Source organism: Nomascus leucogenys, chromosome 15 (genome assembly GCF_006542625.1).
Source record: "Nomascus leucogenys isolate Asia chromosome 15, Asia_NLE_v1, whole genome shotgun sequence".
NCBI lineage: Eukaryota > Metazoa > Chordata > Mammalia > Primates > Hylobatidae > Nomascus > Nomascus leucogenys.
The window spans coordinates 95205032-95218736 of NC_044395.1; the positions used below are offsets into that span (position 1 = coordinate 95205032).

At 35.0% G+C, this 13705-nt stretch overlaps 1 protein-coding gene across 7 annotated transcripts in view; it reads left to right on the top strand.

The window, feature by feature from the left end:
• Positions 1-13705, top strand: part of PDHX (pyruvate dehydrogenase complex component X) — a 180808-nt gene that overhangs the window by 21108 nt on the left and 145995 nt on the right. For all 7 annotated transcript variants that reach the window (XR_004033696.1, XR_004033697.1, XR_004033695.1 and 4 more), the window contains exon 3: positions 10447-10547. Coding sequence is in view for 3 of the 7 variants with exons in the window: in XM_003254407.4 (XP_003254455.2) it covers positions 10447-10547 (101 nt within the window). In the remaining 4 variants the exon portion in view is untranslated. The remainder of the gene's footprint in view (positions 1-10446; positions 10548-13705) is intronic.

The window sequence follows — 13705 nt, forward strand, 5'->3', positions numbered from 1 at the left end:
AGTGGTTTCTACATACTTTTCTGAGCCCTATTAGTAGCATTGTGTTGAAAGGAACAGGCCCTAAGAGTAACCTGGTATGAAGAGATAACTGTAGGCAATTTAAAGTAGCCTCCTTTTCCTGCTCCCACTTGAAAAGCCAACACTGAGGACTCCTAATCAATGTGATGATCTAAACAGATGGGGTAAAGCGTCTGCTGTCTATGGGATATAATATTACAAGTAAATCTTTTCAATGTTAAGTGGTGTTGGCATGCAGCAAAAGGAAATCACCAAGTGTCCCCGCATCTGGAGTGGTGAAAGGGAGTTGAGGCCATGTGTACCACTAGGCCTGAGCTGGAAGGCTGGAGTTGCTGACTTTTTTTTTTTTTGGTGGCGGGGTGGGTGGAAGGAGCAAGGAAGGGAAATCAAGAATCAGATTAAGATTTGAATATGGTAAGATTTGAAATGCGTATTAGACATTCAAGGGAAGGTGTTCAATAGACAATTGATTATAGGAGTTGAAGTTCAGGAGTGAAGTCTGACTTGGAGACAGAAATTTGAGAGTCATCAGCATGTGGATGGAATTTAATGCCATGTGATAACAGGCAAATTGATTTTGAATCTATATGGAATAAGAATGCCTACTCCTCTAAAGAGTCCTCCTAAGGGTCAAATTTATAGTACTTGCATTTTCTGGGGACCCACAGGTAGAAGTGAAGTTGTCCTAGGCTGATCGCCTCCGTGGGTTACCTGGTAGAAGCCATTATTCTGGAAGAATACAGCTTCTAATCCAAACCATACAGAATTTGCAGATAAAGTCTCACTTACCAAAAGTTGCAATCCCACATTTAATAACGTGTGTGGAAGAAGTCTTTTAGGAGTGAAGTCAGTAGGCATAACAAGGAGCAGGACTGGATCCCAAGAACTTCAGTTAGTTGGAATTACAAAAGTCCAGGCAGATTTGAAAAGGATAAACAGAACTTCTGGTAATGAAAAATATAGTCTCTCAAATTAAAACCCCCCCAAACCTCAAGGGTGGGCTGAAGTGTGATTAGACAGGACTGAATGAAGAATTTGTGAACAGAAGGACGACTAGAGGAAATTAGGTTGCATGTAGCCCATAGAGACAGCACTGGAAAATATGAAAGAGAAGTTGACATATGAAGGGTAAAATAAAAATTATTCAATAACCCAATAGGAATTTCAGAAGAAGAAAAGAGGGAAATGGGAAGAGGTAATTTTCAAAAAAAAACATGGCAGAGAATTTTCTAGAATTTAAGAAAGATATGTGTAATGTAAATGAAAGAGCCAGTACCCCATTGGAAAACATTTTGAGCAATTGGCTCTGCATGGCTGCTGCCATCTTTTAAAATAATTGTCAGTATCTAAGAAAGTTTTACCTTTATAAATAATGTAATCAATTGGAATCTGTTTTTAGGTTTCTTTTCTCTGATGAATTACAGAGCTTTGGCTATTTCCATATTCGATATGACAGGGTGTTGGTGTCATTAAATAATGATTGAGACACAGAACAGTCTTTTAGGGATTATTTTAAAAAGATTCACTTTCTTCACACTTTGAGAATTTATAGGTAAGCAGATGAGGGGATTCTTGGGCCACATTTATCTTTCAGACTTCCAGCTCACTGGCAATCTAATAAGTTATTCACACCCGTTAGAATATGAGCAGTAAGGTAAAGAGCCAGGAGACATATGGTCTCATTATTCTGTTCTTTTTTCCTTTTGATTACAATGTGCTATTTTCATGTAGGACAGGCCAGGATATATTTTAAGTCCCTGGAGCATGTTTCCCTGAAGGTTGCTCTTAAAATTCTGTGTTCTGCCAACTGAAGGGAAATTTGTTTTTGCCAAAACACAGTAAATAATTGAGAGCAATCTTAATCCTTGGTTCTTAGTGGTTCACTGGCTTCTTTTTGAAGCTCATCACCTTTGTGATTTGTGATCTTTTGAGTATAATTTGCTGCTTTTCATTAACACGTACTGTATACATGAGTATCAATATATGTTTAAGTATGCCTGGTTCTTGGTACATTTATGATAACTTGCTTCATTTTATATTAAAAACAAATTTATATTCTGACACCATACTTTTCATATTTTTTCTCTTATTAACTATTTTTTGTTTGTTTGATTTTTGAGATCTTTTTAAATGTATGGTCACCATAAAACAGTGAGTTTAAACCTTTATACATTAAGAAAATTGATATTTTCATGAAAAATGATAGTGTTGAATCTAATTATGAATCTAGTTTAGTTCTAAGCAGACTAGATAAGTATTTGAGAACATTCAATGGACAGCAGTTCAGTCTTAAAAACCATTAAGTTTTTTCAAAAATCTGATTCACAGCTTCTTTTACTAATGCTGTGTGTGTGTGCGACATTTTACACCAAGGAGGTAAGGGTGCAAAGAAAAAACTCTGGCCCAGGAATCATGGTTTTTCCTTTGGGGTTCCTCCTCTGCCATGAACTACCTGGGAGTGAGTTGAACTAGATGAAATCTAAGGTACGGAATATCCTGGATTTATAATTCTATGATGACTCATTTTTATTTTCTTTTTTTGAGTAACTGAAATATGCAGTATTATGGCGTACAAATTATTTCCGTCTTTGTTGAACTCATGAGTCTAAGAAAATGTTTTATAGTGACTATCAGAGTACTTCATTTCAGGCTGAGGATTGACGAAAACATTATACATCATAAAATTAGTACAGAAGACACTCTGAAAGTGCTAGGTAACACCCACAATTTCAAAATCTTTTGAAAGGTCAATTGAGCTATCATTCGGCATTTTTATTACAAGTTTTTTATTTGGAGGGGGCATGTGCTTCAGATATTTTCAGTTTAAACTGCTCCTAGTTTATTTTTTCGTCAGTTGAACTGTCAAATCTGTTAAAATAACAAAAAGGAAAAAAATTCTTGTTCTCCTTTCGTAAGAGAATATTTGAGGTTATGAAAAACCTTTTTTTTTTTTTCTCAAAATATTTGAGATTTTTCTGCTCTGCCATGAAGCACTATGGAACAAAACCAGGCTGAGATAATTCCATCAAACACTTAGCCACACACACAGTGCCTAGAATGTACATAGTAAGCATGCTTAACAGTAGTGCTTGTTGCTGTGGTATTCCTTATGTCATGAGACAAGGGATTTTTTTGTATTTCAAATAGTTTTTGTCTAATATACTGTTACTGTTGTGTAAAATTCAGAAATAAAACCATTTTGAAGAAAGCCTTATCCTGTATCACTAGATGCCACTAGAGAGTTAAATGGGTCTCTGGATTCTACTGTAGAAGACGCTTTGGTTCTGTTATTTCTGGGAATATGTATATGTTTGCTAAAATGGAAAATTTTGAGAAGTCCATTTCACAAATAGCTTCCTTTTTTTGGTGTACTATGGTTTTCACAGCTTTATTGAGGTATAATTTACATACCATAACATTTACCTATTTTAAGTATTCAATGATTTTTAGTAAATATATAGAGTTGTGCAGCCATCACCACAATCCAGTTTTAGAACACATTTCTGTCACCCCAAAAAAGATCCCTGCTGCCTGATTGCAGTCATTTTTTTCTCCCATCTCTATCCCTAGACAATCTGGATCTGTTTTTTATCTCTAAAGTTTTGCCTTTTGTCTATGTTTCATATAAATAGAAGCATGTAATATTTGGTCTTTTGTGACTAGATTTTTTCAGATTTAGCATGATTAAGTTTCATCCATGTTGTAGCATTTATCAGCGGTTCATTCGTTTTGTTACTAAATTATATTCCATCATTATGCCTTTTTACATTTATTGCTAAATCTTTGTATTATATCAGAATTTTTAAATTAGTGAATGGAATTATAGATTATAGTTTTATTCAGTAGAAGTTTCTGTGTTGATGGAAATGATCTGTGTTAAGCTGTCGAATACAGTAGCTACTAGACTTAATGTAAGAAGCCAGAGGGATGTGTGAGCGGTTGACCTTGTCTAACAGGGCCCTTCTCAAACTACTACTCATGCCTTCACCCCATAGGGCAGGACCTCAACCGGCCTAGCAACCAGGTTGCCTCAGGTCTTTGGCCATGCAAATATTATCCTTCTTTGTGTGTGTGTGAAGTGAAAAGGGATGACAAACACTGACTAGGGGTCCCTCCTCTATATTCCCATTCTGCTGTAGGTACTAATTGGATGGGATTGTCATTGCCTGCTTGTTGTACTGTTCTTCAATCAGATTAGGAACTTCTTGAAGCAGGTCTGTCTTATTTTATTACTATTTTTATCATAGTGTCGCACACAGTGTCATTCACATGGGGCAGCTAGTAAATACTTGTAGAGTCAACAATTGAATTATTTTTGTCTCTGATTATTGTTGTCATTATGGTTCAACATAGCGCTAAGAAGAGGAATTTTTCTTCAATGTTCATGTTGATCTGATAACTTAATCTTACAGATAAAAACTAGCTCTCTTCCACCACCACCACCACACACATCTTTTACATAAAGACTTTTATTCTTAATTTTTGGCAGAACAAAATTATTTTGTGAAAGCCTCAGGACTTATTCCATTAATAAAATAAACATCACCATTAACTGTGTTTGACCAAGGCTATGCTTAATATCTAGAATTTAAAAAGAGAAAGGGAAGCCTCCGTATACTTCAGTCCTCAGCTCTGGCAGCTGCCCATCGGGCAAAGGAACAGGACGATGATGCTGGCCTCGGTGCTGGGGAGCGGCTCCCGGCGGGCCTCTGCTCTGGCCCCTCCTGGGGCCCGCACTCTTGCTCTGGGCACGCTCCACTTCCACCACTGACACGGACCACGAGAAGATGGTGCAGGAACACTCCAGGGCCGCCATCTCTTTCTTCAATCAGTCAGCTATGAACCTGACAGCTGAGAAGCCATCTGTCATCTCACGCTGTCCAGGACCCTCTATCCTAGCTGCTCAGTCTTTTCCACTCTTCTCGCCTTTAAACTCTTTGTGGACAGAACCTTCTCTTTTTGTTGTTTTCATACCCAGTGCTTAGTACAGTGCCTTATACATTAATGTTTGTTGAATGATCTGGTAGAAATGACAGAATATGGAATAAATATGTCTTGATTCTGGTAGAAATGACAGAATATGGAAAAAAACCGTATCTTGATTCGGGTAGACATGACAGAATATGGAATAAATGTGTCTTGATTCTAAATGGTTGTATAGCTAACATTTTATTTTTACCTAGAGATGTTGTAAAGTGTTACATAAAGATGTGTGTGAAGCATTAACACTTCCAGCCCCATGACTTAAAAAATACCTATCTATACATTTAAAATTTTCCTGAGAGTCAGAGAGATTAAGTAACTTGGTCAAGATCACTAGTAACTGTCAGAGCTTGGAATCAAACTCACATTTGAATTAGGAGAGGTTCCTTGTAACTATTCTGCCAAGGAGTCTTTCTAAGTTATAGCACTAAATTTTTGATCACAGCTGAAACTCAGTAGATTTGGAATATTCATGGCTCATTATTTGCTCTCAGAGTTTTCTTTTGGCATTTACATGATCTTTGATTACTGAAAGATAGAACTTTGGTTTTGTGATGGGTTAGGGGTAATGCTTCCATATGTGATATTACTATGTTTTCAAAACTTTCCTGTGATTTATTGGTAAAGTTTTCTGTGTTTCTTTTCCCCACCTCCCTCTCTTTTGTCCTCTCCTTTTTTTCCCTCTCTCTCCTCCTGCTTTTCTCTTCTCCCCTCTCCCTTGGCATTCTCATCTAGCTAACATATATGTCTGTGTTATGTGAATAGATATAGGTATAGTTTTTTAAAAAAGAAAAAAGGCTATCTTTTTAAATAATCAGAAGCATGCTACAAATCAAATGTTAGAACCAAAAGAAATGTAAAGGATAGTTTGATGTATACCTTATGAGGAAATAAGGATTCGTGAAGTTATCATGTTTTTTTCTAAAGCATTTTAATCTAAAATTCATTGGGTAATGGTGCATTGGCCATGAAACCTGAGGAATGGGGATGGGAATATAAAACATTTAAGTGTCCTGTCCGTATTGTGAAGAAGCTCAAGGTCTAGTAAATAGAGGAAATCACAATTTAAAAAAGTAATTAGCAGTAATATAACATTTTATATGCAATTTGTGATTTTTAAATAAATTAGACCTACTATAGGAATCTGGAATATGAACAAAATTATGTAGGTCAAGTTACTCAGAGAAAGTTATATAGCTGAAGTCGAATCTGTAGTTCTTAAAGTGTGGTTGGAATTTGAATACTGATGACACAAATGATAATATAGCATCATTTTGTTTTTCTGTGGCTAGAGTCTGTTTTCTAGGCATCTAAGAGGTATTTAATTGCTGGGTTTACTAGTTCTGTAGTTTCTCCCATGATTATAGCAGAAACCTTTGAGGGTGTGCTTTTTTTTCCTTTTGAAGTACAATCTGTTTTAACCACTAAAACATTTAAAGAAGTATGTAAAATGATATAATCTGACACTGTAGCTTTCTCTGTGACATACAAAGGTCATTTTTGGTCTCTTCCTGCATATCTTACCAGCCTAATCTCTCATCACTTCTCTCGCATACTATTTGCCAGTTCCTCTGAAGTTTCCTGTTCTCTCTGCCTCCAGAGCTATAAGTATATTACCTTCTACCTGGATCACTGCCTGTTTACAGATTCTCTCCTTCTCACCTCTTCAGGCTCAGATTAGGTGGTCGTTGTATTGTAGGAAGCCTTTTCTCACTTTACAAAAACTGAATTAGATGCCCCTCCTGAACATTCCCAGAGCATCCTGACCTCACCTTACCCTGCTGTATTTTCCAGTTTACTTGTCAATGGATATTAAGCAAGCTTCTTGAGGTCAGGAATCTTAAATCTTTGCTGTTATTACTGTCCACTGTTGTATCCTCAGTGCCTACATATGTATATATATTTTATATATAATATATAAATATATATAATACAAATACATATATATTTTATATATAATATATAAATATATATAATACAAATACATATATATTTTATATATAATATATAAATATATAATACAAATACGTGTGTGTGTGTGTGTGTGTATATATATATTTTTTTTTTTTTTTTTGTGAGACAGTTTTTGCTCTTGTTGCCCAGTCTGGAGTGCAATGGCATGATCTCGACTCACTGCAACCCCCTTCTCCCAGGTTCAAGCAATTCTTCTGCCTCAACCTCCCGAGTAGCTGGGACCACAGGTGCCCGCCACCTCTCCTGGCTAATTTTTGTATTTTTAGTAGGGACGGAGTTTCACAGTGTTGGCCAGGCTGGTCTCGAACCCCTGGCTCAGGTGATCCACCCACCTCGGCCTCCCAAAGTGATGGGATTACAGGTGTGAGCCACCATGCCTGGCCACCCCAATATATTTTTAATAAATGTTTGTTGACTAGGGACATCTCTTTGGAGTTAGACAAAGGACCTTTTAGGTGATAAATAAATATCATCTAACATATCAATTTATTTTTTAAAATAACTTATATTAGTGTCTCTGAACTATTTAACCTGAAGATACAACTATCAATTTGAACATCTTGGTACACAATGAAGTACTTTCTGTACTGTGAACGTTCAGAGCATATTAATTTAGTGTTTTAGATTTTCTTTCATATTCTCATATGATGCTTGCCTGTTAATATTGCTATTCCAGCAATTTTTGGTGTGTGAGGAGGTGTATTTATATGTTACATATTTTTTATCCCCTTGTTTTTTATTCTGTTTTTGTGTTAGGGCTATCTCTTGTAAGCTACATTTACCTAGATTTTATTTTCATATCCATTTTGATAATCTCTACTTTTAATGGATGATTTTAATCCATTTATATTTATTGTGATTACAGATACATGGGGACTTATTTCTACCATTTTTTGTGCATTTTTGTTTTTATCCTCTGCCTTTTCTTTCCATGTGCCTGCCCTCAGTTAGATAATCACCTTATTTTTTATTTTTCCTCTGTTTTTCTAATGCTATAGATTATATTTCTGTTTTTAAATTTTAAATTAAATTCTGCCAATAAAGTTTAGTGTTATTCAGTATTTTTCTCCTATTATAGGTTGATGCAAAAGTAATTGGGGTTTTTGAAGGTAATGTGGTAAAAATAAAATTACTTTTGCACCAGCTGAATATATCAAAGTTGTTAGCGTGCTTTACCATCTAAACATTTCCTTACCTATCTTATTATTTTTTAGAGATTGAGTTTTACACTTTTTAAACCCTCAAACATTACTTTAAAAATACTAGTAGTTAACATTTTAGTAATTTTCATAATAACTTGTTTCTTATATCCCATGGGTTCCATCTGCTTCCACTTTTCTTCTTAATGAACTGCATCTTGTAAGAGCTTTTTAAAGAGATCTTTAATAGGTGGTAAAATTTCCTAGCCTTTATATGTCTAAAGAATACTTCTCTTTCATTCTCAAATGATGGTTTGGGCAGCATACAAAATTCTAGACAGTTATTTTTCCTCAGTTTTTTGAAGATATTACTTCATTGTTTTCTGACCTCTATTGCAGCTGCTGAGAAGTGTACTCTCAGTCTTTCCATTGAGGTAATCTGTTTTTTTTCCCCTTTGATAGATTTTTAAAAGATTATGTTTTTATCGTTGATAGTATGCTGTTTCTTTACATTGTATCTAATATGGATTCATGTTTATATAGTCTAATACTCTTTTTTCTGTTTAATTTTTTATCAAGGTATAACTTGCATAAACTTTAGGCTCAATTAAATTTTATATACATGTATACCCATGTTACCACCACCTAGATCAAGATTTAGAACATTCTTAGCAAGCTACACAGATCTGTATGCCCCCTGCTAGTCAGTACACCTATCCTAAACTCATTCAAAACTCTTTGATGATGAGAGTATACATCTCCAGTTCTGGGAAATTCTCAGCCACTGTTTCTTCAGGTATTGCTTCTCCACCAGTGCCTCCAGTATCTTCCCTCTGAACTCCATTAGTAAACATTGCAGCCTCAGTCTTTGTCACTTAACTGCTCTTTTCTGTTTTTTCGTTTTGTTTAGTTTTTTGTTTTTAATGTTTGTATCTTTTTGTCTGCCTGTATGAAATTCTGGGTAGTTCATTAGTGCTACCTTTCAATTTACTAATTCATACCTTCACTATTCCCTGTCTAGAATATATTCTGTTGTTTCTTTTTATTTCAATTAATTTTTCATTTTTAAGATTTCAAATTAGTTTTTTTATTTCTACCTGATACTACTTTTTTTTAATTTCTTGTTCTTGTGATGGCTCTTTTACTTTCATTTATGTTTTTGGATATCCTCAAGTACTTATTTTACAATCTTTGACAGATTGCACTAAATAAATTGCTTCTGAAAAGAATTTTTGTTACAATTATTGGTTTTGTGGCTTGCTTTCTTAGCATTTGATTTCTTCATGTGTCTCAGAACTTTCTTTTGCAATTTGCTTTTAAGTGGAAAGTTTATGTTTTAATGTCTTCCCTCCTGCGCAGTCCTCCCTCGATCCTTGCCACCATCCAAAGAATTTTGCAATTGATATTGGGGATATTGGCAGATACAGCCCTGGAGCGAGAGGGTGGCTTGACTTTGTTCCTGGTATTGAGGCAATATTCTGGTCTCCACCTTCCTAGACCAATGATTGCTGATTAAAATCATAGTCTCAGTCAACAGGTTTTGATTGTGCATTTTATCAGCCTCACGTTATGAGTAGAAGAACCCTGACTTAGCCCTACCTTCAAATAGTGAATCTGATTTGAGTCCCCTATATCCAACAGACTACTTTTAGTTCCCTTTAATCCCCAAAGGAAACTGTTGTACCTCTTTCCCCCTGTTTACTCCAAACCTGCTCCTAGATCCAGAAGCCAGTAAGCCTGGAACTTCAGGTCTTCCTCCGTATTTTTGAGTTTCCAGATATTTTCTGTTGCAGAGAAGTGATCTGTATTTGACTTCAGTTGTGTCTTTGATTTTCTCTTTTTATGCTTTATATGCTTTATTCATTTATACTGTGTGCTGCCAACAGGTTTTTTGAACTTGCCCTAAGATGTGAACCCAAAAGTACTGTTAATTGTAAAACTTTTCTTCAGGGAATATAGTCAAAATATTTGAAAAAGTAAGGGGGATATGGATTGTGGAATTGATTTGTTCAGAGGTGAATACACATTTGTTGCTGTTGTCTTCAAGGTTGATTCATTTTTACATGCTTAGTAATCTTTGTAATTGCTTTTTTATTATCACAAGTATAATTTATGTCCATTATAGAGCTTTTGGAAATTACAGCAAAGCATACACATACACACACACACACAAACACCCACACATAATGAGAATTACATTACTTGTATTTCCACAACCCAGAAATAGCTACGGAATATTTTGGTATTTATTTATGTTTTATTCATATGTACATATATACATAGTAATATTTATATTTTAAAAAAACAAAACAAACCCAGTCTTGTTTTGTAGGTGAAGCAGTGAGTGCTGGAGATGCATTATGTGAAATTGAGACTGACAAAGCTGTGGTTACCTTAGATGCAAGCGATGATGGAATCTTGGCCAAAATCGTGGTAAGTTTTTATTTTAATTGTCTTCAACAGAATGAAGATTTCTTGAGTGGAAAGTTCATTGTAGTAAAATTACCTTTTATTTTTGCCTCCTTATTTTTAATGTGTATTGTCTACTACATAATACATTTTTAGTTCAAGTGTTTAAAATGTTTTAGAGTTAAGGTCTAATAGCCTATTTTTCTGTATTTTCTAAATTTTCTGTAATGTGTGTTATTTTTATAATGGAATATTAGAGCTTACGTGAAAAGTAAGTGAAATAAAATGCGTAGAGCTACATATGGTAGAAACATGACTATTTAGCATTGTGTGGTATATTCCCTGATTGAGCCAACCAGCATGTTTGTTTCTTAACTTCTAGAACCTTTACTAGGTAGTATGGTGGAGCATCTAAGACTGTGGACTCTGGAATCACCCCGCTGACTGATTCACATTATATCTAAAAAGTTCTGCCAGTTATTAGTTATGTAATGATTAGCAAATTCTTCAACCCCTATGCCTTTTTCTTCATGTTAAAGTGGAGATGATAATAATACCTACCTCACAGTAGGGAAGATTGAGAGAGTACATATATGCTCATCTCAAGACCTGTTACCCAATTACTCAATAAATGTTACTTTTCCCATTATTACAATTGTTTCCTCAGCTCTTGGTGACCGTTAGTCCCCAAGTCAGTCTGTATGTTTGCCTAATAATTTGTATTGTTTGGTTGCAACTGGATAATAAGTATCCATTTGTGCCTCTGGAGTTTGATTTGTACAGATGAGCTGCATGTCTATTAGCATTACCTTGTGGATGTGTTTTTAGTTCTGAGCCACCAGCTTACCTCAGCTTTGAGCATAGATATAACACCTTCGTTTGTATATTCAAAGACTACACTTCAGAATGCTATACTCTAACTAGGTGCAAATCTAGAGACAATTTTTTATTTGTTTTTCTTTCTAGAAAATCCTCTTTTCCTTTTTTTTTTAGCCACTTATGTTGTATTTTTAACTTCTAATATGTCAAACTCCTTTGCTTGTCGTCTCTCATGTTAGATACTAGATATAACATTCCAGGTTGAAACATGTTGATAATACAGTTAACTTCCTTGTAGGAATATGAATCAAAGGCTAAAATTTCTGTACATTTGTAACTAGGAAAATATAAATATTCATACCAAAAATAGTTTTCTTGACTAATTTATGCAGCATATTGAAACAGATTGCTTGAATTACCATGTAATAAACCCAGCTACATTTTATTATGTGTGCTTTTGGCAAACTGTGTTCTTGGCCCCAATTCTGGATTGTTTGGCTGTGGAAATCTTCCAGAATTGATAGCATTTTTACACTTAGCTGCTTAGTAATACATTTCAAATTGCTAACCAAGTCAGTGGGTCAGCAGTGCCAATTCATCTGGCCCCTATGCTCTGAAAAAGGTTGGGAGTGGGAGTGCATATAGTTGATAGTGGCTTTGGTGGCACAGCTATTTTCTTGCCAAAGAAAAGACTGTGTATTTTAGGCCTTTGTGGCTTTATTATTATTCCACATGCTTTTTGGATAATATTTGGGAGTCTGTTCTCAACAAGATGTTGCAGTTTTATCAGGGACAAACTAGTAAATCTTTTTTTCTTTTGTTTTTTTTTTTTGTTTTTGTTTTTGTGTTTTTTTGAGACGGAGTTTCGCTCTTGTTGCCCAGGCTGGACACGATCTTGGCTCACCACAACCTCCGCCTCCTGGGTTCAAATGATTCTCCTGCCTCAGCCTCCCAAGTAGCTGAGATTACAGGCATGTGCCACCACACTCGGCTAATTTTGTATTTTTAGTAGAGACGGGTTTCTCCATGTTGGTCAGGCTGGTCTTGAACTTCTGACTCAAGTAATCTGCCTGCCTTGGCCTCCCAAAGTGCTGGGATTATAGGCGTGAGCCACCATGCCCTGTCAAAACTAGTAAATTTTCATACAAAAATACTTCAGTTATTATATGCTTAAAGATGAGTTCATCAGCTTATTCTTAAAGTTAGTATTTAGCAAATTGAACAGCAGCCGTTTTAAATGATAAATTAATAAAGTAGGATCTTAGGATGACATATTTGGAGGGTTTATTAGAGGTTCTGTAATTTGGCTTCCGGTGTATTTGGGGTTGCTATATAATTTGGCACACCAGTAAGGATATTTGTGAGGATGAAAAGGGTATAAGATGTCAAAATTATTTACATTTATGTAATGTTTGCAATGTATTTATTGACTAGCAATATATTTATTGATAGATTTTTATTGACAGACCATTATTCAAAACAATTTTCAAAAGTAGAATTTTTTTCTAAAAAATAACATCCATGGATATTAAAGCAAATTTTTTTAAAAAAACGTTTTTTTAATCATCTGAATACTAAAATTAGCAGAATAATTATTCTCGGTACTATTCACTTTCTTCAGTTGGTTTCTTCACTTTATCTCACTCAAATACTGTCATTGGTATTTTTCTAAAGAATACATTTTTAAATATTACTGTATTCGTTAGATTCCCCTTCCCTACCCTTATTTTTTCATTAAGTTGCCCACAATCCCATTCAGAGTTGCCTTTTAATGGTTTGAAAGTTTATGGTTGAAATTTGAAGTTGTAGAGCCTTCAAATGATTCTTCTGTCTAGACCATGATATTTTTAATTGAGAAAATAGCCTCTCAGAGCTCAGAGCAGATTCTATTAAATGGAAGATATTCTCAACTCTAATTTTTTCATATTGAAATAATTATGACACGTTGTGAGGAAAGATAGTTTATGTTCCCCATGAATCAAAAGCTAAATTGTTACATCCACTTTACACCTTTTAAACTTGCTTTTTTAAAATACTGGCACCATCTTGAGGTGCTGCATGATAATTTTGATCAGTTGGATATAATTTACAGATTTGATAAATTATTGATTTGGTAGCGATTATACTGGATACCATCTCTGATGTCAGACTACATTTAAATCCTGCCTCTGCTACATACTCGTCTTGTGATCTTGGGCAAGTTACATAACCTCTTTGTGCCTTAATTTTCTCATCTATAAATGGGAATAATGATAGTATTTACCTCAGAAGGTTGTTAGGATTAAGTGAGTTAATGCTGTGCTAGAACAGTGCCTGGCACTTGAAAGCCAGACAACTGTTACTCAAGGGCTTAATGAATGTTT